Below are 23,135 nucleotides of genomic sequence, written 5' to 3'. Positions count from 1 at the left end.
CTGATCGGCTGCTTCACAAACACAGAAACGAAACCGGAAGTGATTAAATCCTTGTCGCTTCCTGTTTCTGACATCACACAGTGGGAGGAACATCATTAGTTCCTCCCGCTGGTTGCATCTTTACCAGGCTCCCCGATGGAACGGGTGGGAACCCCTTCTGCTACCTGTAAAATTAATCCAGCAGGTGTTTAGCTGCGCGATTATTTTTACATAAGAGAATCGCTGGCCCTAAAAGAATAATACCGGGATCATGGTTGTAGCCTCAACCGTGATCCTGGTATAACCACTTTCATACCAGGCTGTCTATATACGTACGGCGGTAGGGAAGTGGTTAAACAGTATACCCAACATATGGTTATCGGCAATTATCACTTAAATGTAATTAACCACTTGCTGACCACCTAACTGTAAATGGACGTCATTACTTTGACGTTAAATACCGGGGTTATGGCAACAGCTAGCTGCCATACCACCTGTATCTTTATTAACAGCAGGCAGCCAGCTTTCATATAAAAAATGGTGCCCCCTACCGAGGTTCGGAGCCGTCAGTAGGCCCGGAGCCGATCCACTCCTTCTGATGCCTAGGCAGGAAGCCTTGGAGGACCGGAGCGACGTCCGACATCACTTCTGCCTCTCGGCCTTACATTTTTTTTTTTCTTAAAGTCAAATTCATTTTTTTTTTTTTTTTTTTTTTTTTTTTTTTTTTGCTATTAAAGGTCTCTCAATACGGAGGACCTGTCATGCTTATTTCTATTACAAGGGATTTTTACAATACTTGTAATAGGAATAAAAGTGATAAAAAAAAATAAAGGGACAGTGTAAAAATAAAAGAAATAAGAAAATAAAGACCGCTGCACAAATACAGTGTGACATAAAATATTGCAACAACCGCCATTTTATTCTCCAGGGTCTCTCCTAAAAATAAGAAATCTGTTTGGGGTTCTAAGTAATTTTCTAGCAAAAAAATGCTGATTTTAAGGCCTCATGCACACTGGACGTTTTTTGACGTTTTTACAGCAGCTGTTTTTGGCTGTAGACGTTTTTTTTCTACAGTCATTAAACTCTACATCATGTTATCCTATGTGTCCATGCACATATAGGCTGTTATCAGCAGTTTTGGGCAGTGGCGTTTTTGAGCAGTAAAAAAACCCCCAAAACTAGTGGATTCAGAGAAACGTTTTTCAGCTGTAAAAACACTCCTAACGCTGATAAACACTCAAAAAGTCACTCACCAGCGGTTTTTAAAGTTTTTATTCCATTGAAGAAAAAAACCCGCTAAAACACTGACGTGAAAAAACGCTAAAAAACGCTATTGCAAAAACGTTGAAAAAGGTTTGAAAAACTCACTGCAAAGCAACTGGCATTTTTATAGCATTATTTTAACGTCCAGTGTGCATAAGGCCTCACTGGTAAGCAACAAATCCTGGTCTTCAAGTGGTTCTAAAGGCAGAAGTTTTTTTTATCTTAATGCATTAAGATAAAAAAACCTGTGTACAGCCGTCTACCTCAGCCCCCCCAAAATACTTACCTGAGCCCCATCTCAATCCAGCGATATTGCACGAGAGCCTGGGCTGTCCAGGACTCTCCTTCCTCATTGGCTGACACAGCAGCAGGTGCCATTGGCTTCCGCTGCTGTCAGTCAGTGAGCTAATGAATCGAGAAAGGGGGCAGGGCCGATCTGTGGCTCTGTGTCTGAATGGGGACACAGAGCAGCAGCTCGGGTGCTCCCATAACAAGCTGCTTGCTGTGGGAGCATTCGGCAGGAGGGAGGGGCCAGGAGCAGCGAAGAGGGACCTGAGAAGAGGAGGATCCAGGCTGCTCTTTGCAAAACCACTGCACGGAGCAGGTAAGCAATAATTTCCCCTTGGGATTAATAAAGTATTCTGAATGACATGTTTGTTATTTTTAAACAGAAAGAAATAAGACTTAATATCACTTTAAAGCCAAAACATGTCCTAGATATGCATTCAGTCCTTTCAGTTTTCTTTCTTTTTTCCCCAGAAGCAAAATAAGCAGGGCTCAAGAAAGAAATATAGAGTACCCACCTGTTAGGAGACCTAAAACCAAGACTTCCATTCTCCAGAAACGCAGAATGCAACTCAGGGAAAAGGTAACGTTTCAAAATTCCCATACTGTTTAATTGCACGAGATTCCATAAGATTATTATAGTAATATTTAGGTCCAAAACCATCTTCCTACTGTACCTGTTATCACATCTGGAATGAGCGTAAATAAAGAACTGATTGTCATGGCTCAGCACTTTACCCCTGAATCTAAACATGATTAAATAAATGACCAGATTCCAATAAATGACCATAATTAACAGATCGTGATCCAGTGAGAGTACCATTATCAGATGATTTACTCAAATAGAACTGTATCAGGTAAGTAAATATATTAAAGCATATGCATAGTGGTTATGCATATGGTTTCTATATCATAGTTGGAATTTAAAAATAACAATTTGAGAAATATATTTTGTTTTTAGTCAGGTAAATATTACATTTTGCTTGTTAATATAATGCATTCTCATGTTCCAATATAATGACATTTCAGGCTTTTTTTTCCGCATGGATTTTAGCTTCTTGCCTTTTGCTGAAAAAACCTATTGTATACAAAGCTCAATAGCTCAAGCTGAAATGTAGAAACATGACAACCATTTCTTTAAAAGGTTTGACTCTAATGCCACGTACACACGGTCGGATTTTCCGACTGAGAAATGTTTGATGGGAGCTTGTTGTCGGAAATTCCGACCGTGTGTGGGCTCCATCGGACATTTTCCGTCGAAATTTCCGGCAAACAAAATTTGAGATCTGGATCTCAAATTTTCCAACAACAAAATTCGTTAAACCTCCTAAATTCCCTTCGTGTGTACACAATTCCAACGCACAAAGTTCCACGCATGCTCAGAATCAAGCAGAAGAGCCGCACTGGCTATTGAATTTCATTTTTCTCAGCTCGTCGTACGTGTTGTACGTCACCGCGTTCTTGACAATCGGAATTTCCGACAAGATTTGTGTGACCGTGTGTATGCAAGACAAGTTTGAGCCAACTTCCGTCAGGGAAAAAAACATGGATTTAGTTGTCGGAATGTGCGACCGTGTGTACGCGGCATAAGAGTTAGGCACATGGCTTGAACCCTGGCCTAAACCTGGATTTCTCACAATTTAATTTCAGAATGGTAACGTCACAGTGCTTTGATGTTCTGTAAATCATTTGTCCCGTCTCTGATGTAGGTGCCTACATTTGTGTTTTAAATGCCCTCCCTGTGGGTCACTTTAATTATATGTCTGTTAGTGCAGGTGCAGAACAGACTTCCTACACTAAGGCTGGTTCACACCCAATGCCGTCCAGTGCGTTTTTATTCTGCATCACAAAATGCATGGACAGTGTTTTAACATGGATCCCAATGGCCCTAGTTCACACCAGTGCAATGTGTTCCAGTGCAGTCAACAAAAAGACGAACACGTTGCATTTTTTTTCTGCATGGAACGCATCTAGAACAGGGTAAAACGTATTAAAAACACACCAGAATGCACATTTCTCTAATTGAGAGGAAGAAAGAGGGGAAAAACCAGAATGCATAAAAAACACACAATAACACATCTGGAATGCAGAAATTGTGAGGTGAACTGGTCCTTTTAAAGTGTCTGTAAACCCCAACAATTAATTTCTCTTATTTGCTCTTTTTGGTCTGTTAAATATACCATTGGGAAGCGTTTTGCTATAGCTTTTTATAAGTGTCAAAACATTTCCTTGGACTACAGAATAGTTAGCCTTTATGTTGTGGAGATCTAATAGTGGGAGTAATTTAGCAAAAGACAACTGGGCAGGGCGTGTGCCCCATACATTGTGTATGTGCGTTCATACATTAACCTGTAGAGGAGCAAGCTTTGATTTACCAAGCACATCCACTCCACCAGAGTATAGTGGTATGTTTTTTCTTTATTGTACATCATGGGACACAGAGTCTTAAGTAATTACATAATGGGTTATAGGCCACCTTCAGGTGTTGACACTGGTAAACCCAATCAAAGGAAGTTTACTCCCTATATAACCCCTCCTCCTTCCAGGAGCACATCAGTTTTTTCGCCACTGTCTAAAGGTGTTGGTCACGAGTGAAGAAGTGCTCTGTGGAGCTCCAGGAGGGATCCATGCTGGATTTAAATTCCTCCATAAAAAGAAGCCAGATCCATCCAGAAGAGGCCTAAAGTGGATGGTACCTGGGACCTCGTATCCGAAGCATGGGGTTACCTGTAACGCCTATCTTTGTAGGGCTGGACCCCAGGAACCCAGGGCTTAGGTCTTGTTACATTACCTCAAGCTTCCTGCTGGGGTGCTTTTACAAGGCCTAAGGCAGTTGGACCCCGTTCTTACGGACCCAGTCCTTGAAGGTTTGCTAAACGTACCCGCCGTGATGGGTGAAAGTTGGATTTTCTTTTAATTCAGCAAAATCCTGCGGCGAGGACAAGGTAAGGGAAGAAAACTTAGATATTAAAAACATCTATGCATTTTCTTTCAAGATAAGGAAAAGATGTTGTCATGCCTTAAAATCTCCACTAGATGGAGCCTATGCACATACCTTACTCTGTTGTCTTCATTGTTTGCTCCGTTCCATGTCTGGCTGCTTAGCGTGTGGAAGATTTTTTTGCAAAGTAAAAAATCTACAAAAAAATGTCTTTTTACTTCCCCTGATGGGGCCAGAGGGTTAGGGGGACAGCAGCGCTACACCCCCCTTACATCACCCTCTCCCCCGCCGTGGGGGATGCGGAAGTTCCCGCTGTTTTAACGCTAATGTCTGTTACTGTGGCTGTATTTTTTCACATGTCTGTGCCTCACTGCAGGAGGCTCTAAAAACGCCCCCCCCCCCTCGTGTTGGGTCTGGGACCCCCGCGCTCAGGCGCCGCAAACATTTTAAATAAAAAAGGGGGCGGAATTTTTTCGGAGGGGGCATGGCCTAACGCAGGTTCCGTGAAAGGTCCACGAGGACGCACGGCGGGCTAATAGCAGATAACGATACAGCTGTGTCAGTCTCTCCTCTGCTGATGAGGAGGAAACAAGCTGCCTGCACACAGGGACACACGAGCTGTGGGACACGTATGGGTTGCAAAACTGGCATTCCTGATACAGGAGTGAGACTCTCTTTCCATCACTAGGCTGAACTGTATAGAAGCTTTAAAAAGTCATGACTATTTTCAGCGATTTAGTGTAATGTGTATAGCGCCTCTGTTTTTTGTACTTAGAACTCTGCCTGCCAAAAAAGACACCAGAAAAGCCAAAAGAGTAAAGGTTTCACCCCCAGGCATTGGGATTTCCAGCTGTATTTCCATGTTGTCATCCTCGCCTGAATTACCAATTGTGGCAAGCCAGGGTCAGCCATTGGGGCAAATTGATGGTACAGCTGCCTCTCACATCTCAGCACCTGTATACGTGAGTAAAGATGCCCTTTCCTCCTCCCTTCAGGATCTGGAAGAAAGATTAGCGGCTTTAATCGCATCCTCCATTCAAATGGATAGGAAGCGTACTAGGTCCCCCTCCCCCGCTTCAGCTTTGCAAGGGGAACAGTGGGCACAGGATGAGGTTTTACCCTCAATCGATCAGGAAGAGAAACAAACCGATGATTCTTCTGCTGAGGAAACAATGGTAGATGAACCTTTTTTCAGCTTCTCGATCTGAAAAATTGCTGATACAATCTCTTACAGAAATGGTTCGTTCCACTTTCGTGCTGCCTCTAACAGAGTCTCATGAAAACTTGGCTTCTTCCTTAGGTTCTTTAAAACCTTCCCATCCTTTGCATGTGTTTCCTGCACATGCATTTACTTGAACAGCTTATTTTTTCGGAATGGGATAAACCGGATAAACATTTTCTACCTCCTAGGAGGTTTTCAATTCTCTACCCTCTGGAGGAGAAATTTTCCAAGAGATGGAAAGTACCAGCAATTGACGCAGCGATTTCCAATGTGAATAATAACTTAACTTGTCCTGTAGACAATGCACAGATGCTTAAGGATCCAACAGATAAGAAGTTGGAATCCCTGCTAAGATCTGCTTTTTCCATAGCAGGTGCCGTCACTCAGCCCGCAGTCACTGCGATAGGCCTCTACCAGTCCCTAAACCACCAATATAAACAGGCCTTTAGAGAGTTTCCTACACAAAAAGCTCGGGATTTGGCTGAACTACCTATGTTTTTTTTATAGATGCCATTAAAGACTCTATTCACCAGGCATCCCGCCTTATGCTTATGCTAGCACATATGTGCAGAATCCTGTGGTTGAAAAATTGGTCAGCTGAAACACCATGTAAAAACCTCCTAACTGGGTTCCCCTTTCATGGGGAGCGACAGTTTGGAGAAGACTTGGATGAATATATCAAGACAATTTCTGCTGGGAAAAGTACTTTTTTACCAGTCAAAAGAAAATATAAACGCCCTTCATTTAAACAGGCTCTTTCCCCTGCGCCAGAGGCTTCCACCTTTGCTGTCAGACTCTAGAGGAAAACCTCAGGGTCAGACCCAGGCTCAAAAGAAGCCCTGGGGTAGGAAATCTGCAAAACAGAATCCTAAAGCCTCATCATGAAGAGGCAACCCCCTCACCAAGGTGGAGGGAAGACTTATGCAAATTTCAGAAGTCTGGAAAAAGGAAATTCAGGACAGATGGGTCATTTCCACAGTAACGCTGGGGTACAAGCTGGAATTTCGGGACTTTCCACTGTCTCACTTTCTGAGGTCAAGCATTCCCAAAGATCTAGAAAAAAAAAAACAGTCTGTTTCAGGCACTAGACCGATTAATATCTCAAGGGGTGATCATACAGATACCCACAAAAGAGCAAGGTCTGGGATTTTATTCAAACCTTTTTATGGTACCAAAACCAAATGGAGATGTTGGATCCATTCTAGATCTAAGAAAGCTAAATCAATTCCTGAAGATCCGCTCCTTTCGCATGGAGACTATACGGTCGGTAGTTTCTATTTTAGGAAGAGAAAAAGAGAAAACTAACTAAATGGGACTTTAAATGAGGACATTTAGAGAAATGTACCTCCATCCCCAAAACGTATACAAAAAACAGGAAAATAGGGGGTTTGGGAATTTATATGAGGCATGCAGCTGGGAAGGTAACACAACATAGTACTAGTATGAATATCTAATAAGTGCACCATAAATGCGACCGCATCGTATTGCATAGTAACAAGTTGTAAACGGTAAAATGTAATAGATCAAGGAAACTTTATTTCATAGTAAGATACATAATATTGAAACGTCATAAAACAGCGTGATGGCATAGCAGCCTATTGTAGTCATCATGGTACCATAGTAAGAAATCATCAGACTATTAATTGCATGTGACTGCATCATAGTATTAGTAATGTCTGGTGACTGGACCACATTTGTAACCAAATAGCTTGCATGTATACTAGGGGTGCGCATCTTCACTGGCCTCACGATTCGATTCGATTACGATTATCAAGTCAACGATTCGATTCGATTCGATTCCGCGATGCATCACGATTCATCACGATTACAGCGCAAGTCCACAGGTGCTCATGGTTTTCATCAAAAAAAATTAAAGTAGTCAGGAGAACTCCATTTTTTTTTATTCTATCTGTTCTTAAGAAAAAAAGAGACAGCAGAGGAGCTCCAGGCTCTCTTCCTAAATACTAAAGGAGATGATCAGAGACTGCGGACATGCTACAGGAGATGATCAGAGACTGCGGACATGCTACAGGAGATGATCAGAGACTGCGGACATGCTACAGGAGATGATCAGAGACTGCAGACAGACATGCTACAGGAGATGATCAGAGACTGCAGACAGACATGCTACAGGAGATGATCAGAGACTGCAGACAGACATGCTACAGGAGATGATCAGAGACTGCGGACATGCTACAGGAGATGATCAGAGACTGCGGACATGCTACAGGAGATGGTCAGACACTGCGGACATGGCACAGGAGATGGTCAGACACTGCGGACATGGCACAGGAGATGGTCAGACACTGCGGACATGGCACAGGAGATGGTCAGACACTGGGGACATGGCACAGGAGATGGTCAGACACTGGGGACATGGCACAGGAGATGGTCAGACACTGGGGACATGGCACAGGAGATGGTCAGACACTGGGGACATGGCACAGGAGATGGTCAGACACTGGGGACATGGCACAGGAGATGGTCAGACACTGGGGACATGGCACAGGAGATGGTCAGACACTGGGGACATGGCACAGGAGATGGTCAGACACTGGGGACATGGCACAGGAGATGGTCAGACACTGGGGACATGGCACAGGAGATGGTCAGTCACAGCGCCCTCCCCCCCCCTCCCTACTTACATGCTGCTCTGGCAGCCTGTAATGAGCAGTGGGGCCGGTGTTCTGCCGGTTGTCACATCTCAGGATCTGCAGTGAATTCTCCCGGGAGAGCACTCCGTGCATAAAGCTGTTTTTAGTGTGTGTATATTCCGGTCATGTGACTCTCAGCCGCGCCTCCCTCCTCTCACGTCTCTCCTGATGTCAGCCCCGCCCGCCTCTCTTCCGACCTGATAGCTCCAGTCAGTGGGCGGAGCTGACACCAGGAGAGACTGAGGGGAGGGAGGCGCGGCTGAGAATCACATGACCGGATTATACACACACTAAAAACAGCTTTATGCACGGAGCGCTCTCCCGGGAGGGGGCGGGGCCAGACATCGATTTTTCGGGTCGCATGCATCGATGCCGCATCGGGGACACCCGAATCGCGATGCATCGATGCTGCGATTAATTTCAGCAGTCCTAATGTATACAGAATAATAGAGTAAAGCATATGAATATATGTTCCATAAAAATGATCTACAATAACAAAGTGACCCATCAACATAGCAGCACGATGTGGATCGCAATGGTGAGATAAAAACAAATTCAATTTTAAAGTTGTGTGGTTGTGTGTCTTTACAGTAATATAGTGGCAGTTGGTGGAATCCAAACGGCATAATATGATAGAAGTATAGGGAGGTTGTTAATGTGATTAGCATCTAAAAGCTTGACGCGTTTCATGGATCTTTCCAATCTTCAGGAGCAGATGCAATGTAACTGTCTATGAAAGATATATAAGGAGATTCTCAGGGGCTGATCACAGGACAGGCAGGAAGAAATTGTAATAAGATCTTAAAGTAGCAATAATGGCTTGAGACCATAAAAGGTTACTTACTGTTTTATGACGTTTCAATATTATGTATCTTACTATGAAATAAAGTTTCCTTGATCTATTACATTTTACTGTTTACAACTTGTTACTATGCAATACGATGCGGTCGCATTTATGGTGCACTTATTAGATATTCATACCAGTACTATGTTGTGTTACCTTCCGAGCTGCATGCCTCATATAAAGTCCCAAACCCCTTATTTTCCTGTTTTTTGTATATATTTTAGGAAGAGAACTTCTGGTGTCAATCGACATCAGGGATGCATATCTGCATGTCCCTATATTTCCTTGCTCATCAAAAGTTTCTGCGGTTCGAGTTAGAACAGCAGCATTTTCAATTTGTAGCTCTGCCCTTTGGCTAGCCACAGCACCTCTTGTGTTCACCAAGTGCTGGCCCCACCTCTAGCTGGGTTAAGGGCACAGGGCATAACAATCATAGCGTACCTAGACGATCTATTACTTTCAGATCAATCAGTGACTTGTTTGGACAAAGCATACGCACTACAACCAACTATCTGAAAAGTTTGGGTTGGATTCTCAACCTAGAGAAATCTTCCTTAATACTGCTAAAAAGGCTGGAGTACCTGGGTCTGATCATAGACACAGCCCAGGAAAGGGTGTTCTTGCCTCAAGCAAAAATCAGTTCCATAAGAGAGCTGGTGCAGAGGGTCAGGTCATATGGCAATTTCTCTATTCGCCTCTGCATGAGGTTGCTAGGAACCATAGTAGCTTCATTCGAAGCAGTTCCCTATGCCCAGTTTCATTCAAGACTGTTGCAAAACAGTATCCTATCTGCTTGAAACAAATCAATTCAAGCTTTAGACTTACCAATGCGGCTGTCCCCAAGAGTGGCCTAAAGCCTCACTTGGTGGTTATTAACCCAGAATCTGCTGAAAGGAAAATCCTTCAGACCAGTCATCTGGAAAGTGGTAACGACGGATGCCAGCCTTTCAGGCTGGGGGGCAGTACTAGAAAAGACAACTGTCCAAGGACAATGGTCAAGAACCGAAAGAATCTTGCCCATCAATATCCTAGAGATTCGGGCAGTACGCCTGGCTCTAAGAGCCTGGACTTTCAGGTTACGGGATTGTCTTGTCAGGATTCAATCCGACAATGCCACAGCTGTGGCCTATATCAATCACCAAGGGGGCACCAAAAGTCTCTCAGCGCAGAGAGAGGTGAACCATATTCTAACTTGGGCAGAAAGGAATGTTCCATGCCTTTCTGCAATCTTCATTCCGGTAGTAGAGAATTGGCAGGCGGACTACTTAAGTCGCCAGCAGTTATTCCCAGGAGAATGGTCTCTTCACCCTGACATATTTCGGGCTGTTTGTCAAAGATGGGGGACTCCGGACGTGGATCTTCTAGCATCCAGATTCAACACGAAGTTGGTCAACTTTGTGGCCAGAACAAGGGATCCATTTGTATGCGGAACAGATGCGTTAGTGACCCCATGGGATCAGTTCTCACTGATCTATGCATTCCCCCTATTCAGTTGCTGCCTCAACTTCTTTGCAGGATCAAGCTGGAAAGAAAGCCGATAATTCTGGTGGCACCAGCATGGCCCAGAAGGTCATGGTACGCAGAAATTGTAAAGATGGCAGTGGAGGGCCCTTAGCTCCTCCCACTATGGCCAGATCTGCTCTCTCAGCAATCGATATTCCATCCTTCCTTACGGTCTCTAAATTTAACGGCTTGGCTATTGAAACCCACATTCTAAAGAAACGTGGGCTTTCCGGGTCAGTTATCTCTACCCTGATTAATGCTAGGAAGCCAACTTCCAGAACTATATATTATAGAGTCTGGAAGGCTTATGATTCCTGGTGTGAATCCAAGGGTTGGCACCCTCGGAGATATATCATAGGCAGAATTCTTGCCTTTCTACAATTAGGGGTAGAAATGAAATGGGCCTTAACTACTATTAAAGGCCAAGTCTCAGCTTTGTCGTTCTTATTTCAAAGACCACTTGCTACTCATTCTCTGGTCCGGGGCTTTATACAAGGGGTGACGCGGCTTAATCCGCCCGTCAAACCTCCCTTGAACCCTTGGGACTTAAACTTAGTTTTGTCTGTGTTACAAAAACAGGAATTTTAACCAAAACAACAGATTCCCCTAGTCCTTCTGACAAGGAAGTTGGTATTTTTGGTTGCTATATCCTCAGCAAGGAGGGTTTCAGAATTGTCTGCTCTTTCTTGTAAAGAGCCATATTTGATTTTTCATGAGGACAGAGTGGTGTTACGCCCTCATTCAGGCTTTTTGCCAAAAAGTAATTTCAGGTTTTCACCTAAACCAGGATATATTGTCCTGCCATCGTTTTTTTCCAAAACCATGTTCCAGGGAAGAAAAGTCACTACATTGTCTTGATGTGGTGAGAACAGTGAAAATCTATTTAACGAAAACTGCTCAGATTCGTAAGACTGATGTCTTATTTATTCTTCCAGAGGGTCCTAAGAAAGGACAGGCAGCGTCGAAATCCACTGTTGCTAAGTGGATTCGGCAAGTGATAATTCAAACTTATGATTTAAGGGGTAAGATTCTCCAGTTTCAAGTTAAGACGCATTTTACCAGGTCGGTTAGTGCTTCTTGGGCAGTGCGTCATCAGGCCTCCATGGCTCAGATCTGTAAGGCCGCAACTTTGGTCTTCAGTGCATATATTCACAAAATTGTATCAGGTGGATGTAAGGAGGTATGAGGATATCACCTTCGGGCGCAGTGTGCTGCAAGCAGCAGTATAGATCCTCAAGTCAGGGTGTACCCTGAGGGTTGTTTTCTCCCACCCCTCATGTGGCATTGCTATAGGACATCTCATTAAGTAATTACTTAAGGCTCTGTATCCCATGATGTACTATAAAGAAAATCGGATTTTTATTACAGCTTACCTGTAAAATCCTATTTTTGAAGTACATCATGGGACACAGAGGTCCCGCCCCTCTTTTGGGATACAAGTATATTGCTTTGCTACAAAAACTGATGTGCTCCTGGAAGGAGGAGGGGTTATATAGGGAGTAAACTTCCTTTGATTGGTTTTACCAGTGTCAACACCTGAAGGCGGCCTATAACCCATTAAGTAATTACTCTGTGTCCCATGATGTACTCCAAGAAAAGGATTTTACAGATAAGCTGTAATAAAAATTCTATTTTTTCCAGGTAAGCAGTATTTTGGCAGTAAAAAAAAAAAATAGAGTTGGGGGAGCCTCTTGAAAGAAGTAAGGCCTGCTTCACATGGGCTTTAGCTTGTATAAGAGCTTTCAGCAAGTCTCGTTGAAGCTTTTAAAATACCATTCGTTTGTACATTTTTGAAACCACTTTTTTGTAACTTTCATGGTGCAAACAATATTTTTTTAAAAGCAAAAAGTTTTTTTATTTCAAAATCATTAAAATTACATTAAAAATATACTTTACAATTAATTGCAATTTCATCTTCCATATACAGCAGAATTTTGGAGTTAATTACCCCTTTCATACAGGTTAGGCTGTTTCCTCTACATGTTTCGCCGACCACAGTTTCTTCAGAAGGAATATCGCCAAAGTTTAATAAGCCATATCCTTATCTACAGAATTTTGTCAATAATCGTGGTTCCGTTCATAGATCCCAGAGCGGCGCTTAGGTAGCCATAGAAGGGGCAAAGCAGCCCCAGTAGTAGTACTAAAAAGGAATGAAGAGGGGGACCACCAAATCCACCCAGCATACAGATCTCAACAGCTGATCTCCCTTGCTATGGGGTAGTTGGTTCTGTATATGCAGGCTGTCCTGGGATCTATGAACAGAACCGCTAATAATGTAAGTAATTATGAACAAAACTATGTAGTTAAGGATATGGCTTATTAAACTTTTGGCGATCTTCCTCCTGAAGAAGCCGTGGTTGGCAAAACATGTAGAGGAAACTGCCTAACCTGTATAAAAGGGGCAATTAACCCTAAAATTCCACTGTATATGGAAGATGAAATTGCAATTAATTGTAAAGTATATTTTTAATGAGAGCCCACTCCCTCCTCCATGCCCACTAACCAGCTAAACACAATGGAGGTGGCATATTACATTTAGATTGATGGCTTCACCTCCCTCTTATTCTAAGACATAGGCTGGAGGAGTGTGACACAGCCTGTGACTGGCAGAAATCTGCCCACACCATGTCATTGCCAAAAAAATAATAAAGATTTGATTCAAATATATATTTGTATGACCATTTAAAACCATTTATGGATATTCACTATTTCTCTAGTCATCTTCCAGGACGGCACACCTGAGAGATGAGAGGCTCCTCCCTACAGGAAACACAATCAATCGACAGCTGTTTTAAGTCCCCACCCTTCCCCTTGATCCTCAGTTTTTGATTGTGTTTCTCCCTACACAGCGAAACCGTTTGTTTTTTTCCAAATGACCCGAAGCCTGGGGCTGGTGGTCCCCCCCTGGGAGCCGGACCAAATGCCTGGGGAAGGCCTACGGCCACATCACCCTGAAAGTGAAAGAGGGCGCCGCCTGCCCGATCTCGTATGATCTCGGAGGCAAAGCAGGGTCGGGCCTGGTTAGTACCTGATGGGCCTCTGGGTCTGGCCGGATATATTTATCCTTCCTGGGGGGTTCCCCTATCCTTTCCTCAGGGGGGGCAGCAGAAACTGGAAGAGCCCCCCTGAGAGCTGAAGGCCCCTGGGTACAGTGGTGTCCCCAGAACTTCAGGGGCCTTTTTCCTGTCTCCCCCCCTTACCTGTCCGGGCGTCCGTTCAGACAGGGGTGCTGGCTGTCAGTTCTTTCCAGGGCCCCCGACTCCTGGGCCCCTGGTAGCTCGCGTGGGCTGCTGGGGAGGGCGCCGCTTGAACGACCCGCGTTCTTACCCAGGAGGGAAGGCTGAGAGTCAGCAGGAGCAGGCGCCCGCATCCTCCTTTCGAGGAGGCACCAGTTCACTACGGTGGATGTCTGCCTAAACCACCTCAGAATGGAATGAGGAACGTACGACATTGCCCCCCCCCAGGTGTATATACTGACTGGTAGGACACAGCCTAACCTTGCAGCTCCCTATGGGGACAGTAGTTGGGGGGGGCACTTTGGCGGCTATCCTCCTTGCGTGTGGACCATAAGGATGGAAAAGCAAGCCCGGTGGCTGTGGAAAAAGGGGAAGACTACAACGGTGAGTACTTTCCTTTACCTTGGGAATTTAGCTGCAAAATCCCCAATCCCAGCCTGATGGTTTCTGGGCATTTGAGATAATCTCCCCTGGGGTCTAGATTCAAATAGCCCAGAAGCTTCTGCTAAAAACACCAGCTACAGCTCCCTCTTACATCAGAGATGCTGTATGGTGGACAAGTGGTGCAGAGGAGCGAGTGTGCCTAAACCACCTCAGATGGGAAAGAGGTAGGTAAGGCATTTCTTCCCCTTCCCCCTGTATTTACTAAGTGGTGCAGTGCAAGACCTGGGGTCTGCATAACAAAATAGCCCAGAAGCTACTGCTAATACCACCAGCCACAGCTCCCTCTTACAGCAGAGACACTGTGGTTATCACAACAGTAGGTTTCCAGACTCTCCCTACATGTCCGGTTGTGGGACATTAGTAGGGATGAATAGAGCGAAGGGGGGGAGGACCTGGTAGATACAAAGAGTTCCTTACAGGCCAGGTATACCACTGAACAATTTATAGATTGTGCAATGGTTGAAGGATTCAGGAGTAAGCTCTCCTGGTCAACAGGTGCACTAGGTTATATGGCCCTATTAGCCCAGCTGCTAGGAATCTGAAGTCATAAGCCCCAACCTCCCACTCCACCTTTACATTGTGGTTATATTGAAGTGCAGGAGGTAAGAAAAACCTTTTTGTTGGTTTGGGCTACAGTCAACTCAGTGACAGATCTAAAGGCGATTTACCATAAATCGCTTCCTATATCCTTTAATTAAGGATTTTCTGTGCAAACATATGCAAGAGCTAGATAGATACATGATTGCTTGTTTAAGGCCTGCAGGTGGCTATTTTCCTCCAGGCTAAATTGGTGATCACCTTTTCTAGAGGCTGTCCTAAATTGGTCTCTAGGGCGGGGCTCATTGAGACTTTAGTTTCTGATCAGCCCCACCTCTGTGTGAGCTGTCCAGCATTTGCTCAGTCTACGGAGGTAAGGTAGGACAACAGCTACTATAGTAAGGTGTCTAACCATTTTTAGAATTTGTTCCTTCACTGGGGGTGAAGTGCTAGTATCTACAGCCCAGGCTATGCCTAGGGATCAAATTGCTCTGTTTGGTTATTGCATAAAGGGATACACCATGACTCCTCCTTGGTTGCACACCAGTAGACCTCAGTAGTGAAGGTTTGTCCTTGCTGGGATATTTTGTGGCACAGCAGAAATACACATTGAGATTTGTGACATCTCTGCTCATAAGGGGTATAGTGCTGTACATCAGAAATGCACTGCACTGAAGCTTTGTTGTTGTCTGTTATATCCTAAAGGTACTGCCTTATTTGGCTACAGATCAGAAAAATACAACAGGGAAGGTGGTCTGTACTTTCTGGTCTTGTGACGCATGGCGGAAATGCACATCATTGAGTTTTATGACATCTCTGCTCATATTTGTTATATTGCTGCACATCAGACATACTCAAAATTGAGTTCTGTCTGGGGTTTTTTGTGTCCTGTATTACTGCCTTATTGGTTGCTTATTAGAAAGGCAGTAGTGAAGATTGATGGTCCTGAATTGTGGGGAAATACAAATTGAACCTGTGCAAGGGGTAGTACTGGTACTGCCTTTGGTAATAGGTGCAGCCCCGCAAAGTGGCGTCAGGCTGACAGTGCTATTAACCGCAAAGGTTGCCGATTTTAGGCATGCGATTTTACGTGTTGAGTCGCATGCCAAATCCCTTCAATATGGATGTGCTATCTCTATTCAGATTGTTATATTGTTGCACATCAGATATATACAAGATTGAAGGTTGTCTGTCCCTTTATGTCTTACATTTACTGCCTTATTGGCTGCATATCAGAAGGGACACAGCAGTAGGGTTGCTTGTCCTTTTCTGATTTGTTTTTACTGCCTCAGCAGGGAGACACATTGAGGGTGGTGGCGTATCTGCTCAGTATTGGTATATTACTACACATCAGACATACACAAAGATTGAAGATTGTTTGTGTCCTGTATGTTCTATATTTACTGCCTTATCGGCTGCATATCAGAAAGGCACAGCAGTGAGGGGTGTCTTTTCTGTTTCTCATTGTTCTACCTTGCTGCTTCTTAAGGATACACAGCAGGGGGTTGTTGGCTGCACGCCTCCAGGGAGATACAGCATTGGGGACCCCTCGCTTGTTCAACCTGAAAATTGCAAGTTACCTGCGACCTGTGTAATCTTGAGGTCTGTGGATCCAGAAAGCAGGGTCTGCTTGGTGGCGCCGTGACCTGGAGTTGCACAGACACAAATGGTTCCCATTGGAAGCCATAGTGTATGACTTTTCTCTTGCTTTTTGGCGGTTGCAGGTTGGGTCGCACAGGTGTGGGAGCCCTAAGTTTCCCTTCTGGTTGAGGTTTTGCTACACACAAGAATAGACATCATGGAGTTTATTGCCTTACTTTGCAATACACCAGAAAGATCGCAGCTAGGAAGGCTGTCTGTTTTTATGTGGCTGCACAGCAGAAATACTCAACATTGAAGCTTGTTGGTGCTTTCTGTTTCAGATTCCCTTACCTTACTGCACTTCGGAAAAACACAATGCTGCAGGTTGCTTGGGTTCTTTCCATGTTGGTTCTATGTGACTGCACTACAGAACTGCATAACAGAAAAGATATTGTCTTGTTATGTTGGTTTAGCTAGCCAGTACCATATTGATCTTATAACTGTATTTGGTGGTTCATCAGAAATACGCAAGATAGAAGTTTGGGTCTTTCTGTCTTATATTTATTGCCCTGTTTTGCTGTACATCAGTAAAACTCCACCGTAAACAGGGCTCCCGTCCTTTATGTGTGTGTATGTATATATCTATATATCTCAGTTATGACCTAGCTAGCTGCACTTCAGAAACACGCAGCATTTAGGGTCGGTTCACACTAAGGCAGCACGACTTACAGCGCGACTGCCTCAGGCGACCCAGGACACGACTCAGCGGCGACTTGCGAAACTACTTCTGTATGGAAGTCAATGCAAGTTGCCCCCAAAGTCGTACAGGAACCTTTTTCTAAGCCGGAGCGACTTGCATCGCGCCGATTTAGAACGGCTCCATTGCACAGAACAGGACGCTACTTGTCAGGTGACTAGGTCGCCTGACAAGTCGTCCCAGTGTGAACCAAGACTGAGGGTTTGCGTGTGTCTTAATGTTTTTACAGATTGGCTGCACATCAGAAAACCAGACTGTGAGGACTGTTTGTCTACATTGAAGTTCAGATTTGGGTCTCTCCCATATTTGATATGTTGGTTTAGCTAGCCACACTCAGATACACATTATTGTCTATTCTTGTGTCCTTTCTGTCTAAATCTATTGTGCTGGGTCCACAATCTATGATCTTTTTTAATTTTTGATATTAATAATGCATGTATCACCTTTTGTATTTCAGCCCTCTTTTCCGTGGAGGGGCCTGGAGTTCTGGCGGCAGACGTCACATGTCAGAAAGCCTCAGCCCCTTACATTCAGGAATGCTGGAACCATTTCCTAGGGTTGAAGCCCAGTAGGGTTATAGGACACTGGAGGAAGGCGATAAAGAATCACCCTGCTTAGTAAGAACTTGGGAAGTTCTGTTCAGAGGAGTATTATGACCTGAAGATGAAGTATAAAGATGTCCACCCGACCGAATAGGTTACGGCTCGGTGCATGGCCTTCATCTCACCCTTCTAGCAGAACTAGATGTAGCAGTATAAGTGTTATACTCCTGCTATGAACTTTATTCTCCTGAAGTAGGCACTCAGGCGTAAGTAAAGCCACAGAGTGGGCATGCCTTAAACCCAGGGATCAAGCCTCGGTTAATCTATTACCCTTAAGTAGGCTTCCCTTTAGTCTTGGCTGATGTAAAGATAAAAATGAACAAAAAAGGTTGTCTGTTAGGGGCCCACCTTTTTTTGCAGTTTTAATTCCCTGAACAGGGTAGTGTTAGACAGGCCCTCTTAGTGATCAATTAGTGTCCTTGTCTTACAACACAGGTCTCTGATTAACCTTTAAGGGTTCTAAGTAGCACCTACAGGCACAATAGGCCAGGGTTGTTAGATGTGTGAGACAGGCAACATTGATAACCTACAAGTTTAACATGTTTTCTGATTCCATCTTTAAGAGCCCACTCCACCTAGGTCCTGCATCCGAAGCAGAGAAGGCAGGGACATCGGTGGAGTAGACATGCAGACCAGCTGCATGATCCAGCTATAAGGCCCCATTCACACTAGCGCGTTTTTTGATGCATTTTGCAGAAATGCACGGGAATTTTTTAACATGGGTTCCTATGGAACATGTTCACATCAATGCTCTCTGCGTTTTTGGAAAGGGTCGGGGACTTTTTTTCATGCAAAAAGCAGCGTTTTGCATGTAATGGTTTTCAATGGACAAGCATCAAAAACGCAAGTGCAGCGTTTTTGATGCGTTTTTGGTGCGTTTTTGCCGTTTTTTTTTTTTTTTTTTTGTAATTTTTTTTTAAGACTGTAAAAAAAAATGAAAAAAAAAAACGCAAAACGCGGCAAAAACGCGGCTCAAAAACGTGCCAAGCATGAAAAAAAAAACTCCAAAAACGCTCAAAAGCAACATGCATAGGTGTGAATCGAGCCTAATACCTTCATCAAGCATATGGAGTGGAGGTAAAACTCACTGCAGAACCAAGGTTCGCCAAGAGGGTCTTGCAGTGGTCCCACCCTAGGGTAGGCCTGAGGTACTTGATTATCCTCTCAGGTGTGCCGTCCTGGAAGATGACTAGAGAAAATTGACAGTTACTTACCGATAACTGTTTTTCTAGGATATCTTCCAGGACGGCAGGCCTACTTCCCGCCCGTTGGAGGAGGAAAAATGGTAGAACACTAGAAGGTGAGTACCTATGAGGAATGATTTCCCTTGTGAACCAGGTTCAGGAGTTACTTCTCTACAAACTGAGGATCAAGGGGAAGGGTGGGGACTTAAAACAGCTGTCGATTGATTGTGTTTCCTGTAGGGAGGAGCCTCTCATCTCTCAGGTGTGCCGTCCTGGAAGATATCCTAGAAAAACAGTTATCGGTAAGTAACTGTCAATTTTTCACTCTGTATTCCAAATGAGTTTTTTATATTTTTATTATGAACATGTTACCAGCAGCAGAGGACTAGAAGCTCCTCCTGCTTATGTTTCCCTGCAGACAGGCTGGGAAGGAGCTGGGTCATATGACAGCTGTATATCGATTTAGGAAAAGGTACTAAGATGTTTTATTAACATAATTACAGTGCCATCATCCATATACAGAAATATAAGGGACAATGTAAATAAAACAGTGTGTGTTTAGTATCACTTTAGGCAAGCTGCTCGCAGGCTTCAGCAGGCTTTCAAGAAGTTCTAAAGCCTGCTAGCAGCTTGCTTAAAGTGGCAATCAGCACTTCCATTAGGATCTGTGTTCAGTATATACAAACTGGAGCTGAATGGTACTTTACAAGCTTCAGCAAAGCTTTCTGAAAGCTCTGCAAATGTTTTATCAAAGCTTGCTGTTCACACTGCTGTTATACAAGCTGAATGTGAAACAGGCCTTAAAGGAAGGCCATCCAGTTTCCTTTTAAACAGACTTTTATATCGCAGACCTTAGCAGGGTTGCCAACTGGCAGTAAATTCATGGACAGTTTGTGAAATTCATAATTCTTATTTCTGTCCATGAATGTCCACTATGGATATGTAGACTGCATGTCTGTAACGGACATTTACGGACAGATGTAAAAATCATGGATTTTACAAACTGTCGTGAATTAACTGACAGATGGCAACCCTGACCCTAAGACCCCTTTCACACTAGGTCGTTTTGCAGGCGCTATTGCGCTAAAAATATCGCCTGCAAACCGACCTGAAACAGCCGCTGCTGTGTCTCCAGTGTGAAAGCCCCGAGGGCTTTCACAGAGCAGTGCGCTGGCAGGACGGTAAAAAAAGTCCTGCTAGCATCATCTTTGGAGCGGTGTGTATACCGCTCCTCCACCGCTCCTGCCCATTGAAATCAATGGGGCACCGCAGCTATACCGCCGGGCGCTTTGCTATGTTTTTTAACCCTTTCTCAGCTGCTAGCGGGGGTAAAACCGCCCCGCTAGCGGCCGAATAGCGCCACAAATCCGACGGTAAAGCTCCCCTAAAAATAGCAGCGCTTTACCGTCGACGCACCTCCCTCCCCAGTGTAAAAGGGGCCTTAGGCAGAGGCAACTTAGTCTCCCGAAGTTCTGTGACTGCAGACCTCAATGTGTCAACAAGAGAGCACTGCTGCATTTCATGAATAAATTGATTTTCTGCTCCACATCTCCAAAGCAGTGGGCATTGGAGTTGAGGCCTAATTTGAGCAATTAAGAGGGTGTATATTGATCTTGATAAAATAATTTCAGTTGAATGTAAGTATTCAAATTCTGCCCAATCCTCAGGGGTCAGCATGTTAAATCGGGTTCTGCCATCTCTCTTTGGCCTTGTGATGTCTACTAACTGGTCAGTAGTAATGTCGAGTAGGATTTAAAGATCAGTCTAGTCCCGTCCGCCTGAAGCAGAAGTTGCAAATGCTTTACTAAACGGTTTTCTGTTGTGCACACAGGGTGCAGTCACAGTGCAACACAGTTCTGATGATGAAGAGTTTGTCGTACCTGTTAGTTCTCAAAAGCCACTGCACAAAAGCCACTCAGGACATGAAGGTACTTATGTTTCATAGGTGGCAGTTAATAACAGAGCATATTATTTTTCAGATCCCTGCAGGTGTTCAAGGGTTGAAACCTAACTAAAATTTGCCACAGTATCCTTTCTTTTCCAAATGAATTCAAAATTAAAAGTTTTTGATTTGGGTTCCACTTTAAGAACAAATCAGATCTTGTGAACATGTTATGTTGGTTAAAGATCTATCTCCTTATGCCATGTTGCCCGTGGATACAACAGGTGCCCATCCCACCAGTGCCTGCATGATATAAAACACTGAACATAATGCCTCTGACTAAAATAGGCATAGAAAAAAAAAATATTGTTAAAATAATGTGATTTTTTTTTTTTTGTTTATGATCGTCTAATATATATCTGTATATGTTTATGATCGTCTAATATATCTGTATGTATGTATATATATATATATGTGTGTGTGTATATATGTGTGTGTATATATATATATATATATATATATATATATATATATTTTATAATCTTAAAGTTATTGGTAGCAACAAAGAAATGAAGAGCGAGCGCACCATGTCGAAACTAAATAACTTGGCTAGCTGGTACACAGAACTTGCCAAGTCCTCTGAAGAAAATCTGTATTGTTGAACATCATAATGGCAAATTAAAGCTGAATTCCAGGCAAACTGCTAAATACAAAGATAGGACTTGTTTTACCTGTCCTTTGCATTTTGGTTTCACAATTTACACAGCCCCATCACACCTGATTTTTTTTTTTTTTCTTTCTGGTCCAGTTAAAGAGGAGGTTCAGCCTCCCCACGAAAAATTAAAAGTCAGCAGCTACAAATATTGCAGCTGCTGACTTAATATATGGACACTTACCTGTCCAGGGAGCCCACGATGTTGGCACTCCAGCCGATCTTCGGATTGGCTGTCGAGTGCAGCTGCCGCCATTCCTGCTAAGGGAACCCGGCAGTGAAGCCTTTTTAGCTTCATTGCTGGTTCCCTACTGCGCAAGGGCGAAGTGCGCTTTGCTTTCTATTTGGTGCGGAGGCAGGAGGAGGGGGCCGAACTTCCGAGAGACCAGGCCACGGACCCCTCTGCTGGAAGTATGGAACGATACCTGTCAAACAATTTGGCACCTTTCAAAGGGAAGGAGACGGATAAGCGGAAGTTCCACTTTTGAGTGGAACTCTGCTTTAAGTAACATATACAGGTCTTCTGTAAACCTGAGACTGGACAGTAAAAAGAGTAACAGCTGAGTGATTAGGTAATCTCTCACCCTGCTCTCTCCTCCCATCAGCATATCCCATTGTAGCACTGTAGTACAGTTGTCAGCTCCTTGTGCTGCTTCTCCCTTTCCCAGACTGAGCTTTGCTGTACACCACTTTTCCAAAGATGACCACACTGTGGAAAGCTAACTCTTTTATTCCATCATTATAAAAGTATAAACAGCAACCACAACATGACAGGAGAAACAGAAATGTGCTATGCTGTACTAGCTTCATGTGCTGCTTCTCCCTTTTCCAGTCTGAGATCTGCTGTACAAGGCTGATACCAGTTCAAATTCAGGTACTTAACTGCTTGCATTTAAAACAATACATTACTTATGTATTCATGAATACAGAGCTGCATTAATTTGTGTATCTTATTTCTGTTTGGAGTTCAGCTTTAATGTACAGTTCGTGTTTTTTTTATTTTGTTTTTGTTTTTTTACAATAAATAAAATGACTCACAAGGTGTTCCACAAAACAGGGGGAGATTCTGAAAGGACAGATGATGTAGGCTATTTATCGGATAACAGCACTTTGTCTATACAGTCCAGTGAGAGCAATATCCCGTCTGCCTGTAAACAAAAGGATGCCTTTGATCACTCCGAAAGCGAAGAACATTTTTGTGTCTTGGATGCATCGAAGGAAGGCAATGTGGCTCGATTTTTAAATGTAAGTATTGCACAAAACGTAAATATGATGTAGTAGTATTGTGGAAGAACAGGACAGTTTTGAACTGTAAACAAGCAAAGCACTGTGGGGGAATAAAGAAAGAGAAATCACTTTGGTTGGTCATACACCGGGCAATTTCTCCCCCCATGGGCTGAACACGGGAAATCACTTGATGGAGAAATATTCTCTGCTAGCAGTTATATTCAGGCAGCCTTGGCACCTGCAGTTTCCTAAATACCCAAACAATGACCACGTCTGATAGGA

The 23,135-nt window shown here is 43.8% G+C and overlaps 1 protein-coding gene across 4 annotated transcripts in view; it reads left to right on the top strand.

Annotated features, from left to right (window-relative positions):
- The window catches only part of SETDB2 (SET domain bifurcated histone lysine methyltransferase 2), an 86,294-nt gene that overhangs the window by 43,128 nt on the left and 20,031 nt on the right, over window positions 1–23,135 (top strand). For 3 of the 4 annotated variants that reach the window (XM_073613219.1, XM_073613218.1, XM_073613222.1), the window contains exons 10-12: window positions 2,002–2,110; window positions 20,864–20,960; window positions 22,684–22,871. In XM_073613219.1, coding sequence (XP_073469320.1) covers window positions 2,002–2,110; window positions 20,864–20,960; window positions 22,684–22,871 — 394 coding nt within the window. The remainder of the gene's footprint in view (window positions 1–2,001; window positions 2,111–20,863; window positions 20,961–22,683; window positions 22,872–23,135) is intronic. The other variant, XM_073613220.1, reaches the window with a different exon arrangement.

Source organism: Aquarana catesbeiana, linkage group LG02 (assembly GCF_042186555.1).
Source record: "Aquarana catesbeiana isolate 2022-GZ linkage group LG02, ASM4218655v1, whole genome shotgun sequence".
NCBI classification, from domain to species: Eukaryota; Metazoa; Chordata; class Amphibia; order Anura; family Ranidae; genus Aquarana; species Aquarana catesbeiana.
The sequence above is the reverse complement of the archived record's forward strand: the minus strand, read 5'-3'. Positions and strand labels throughout refer to the sequence as shown.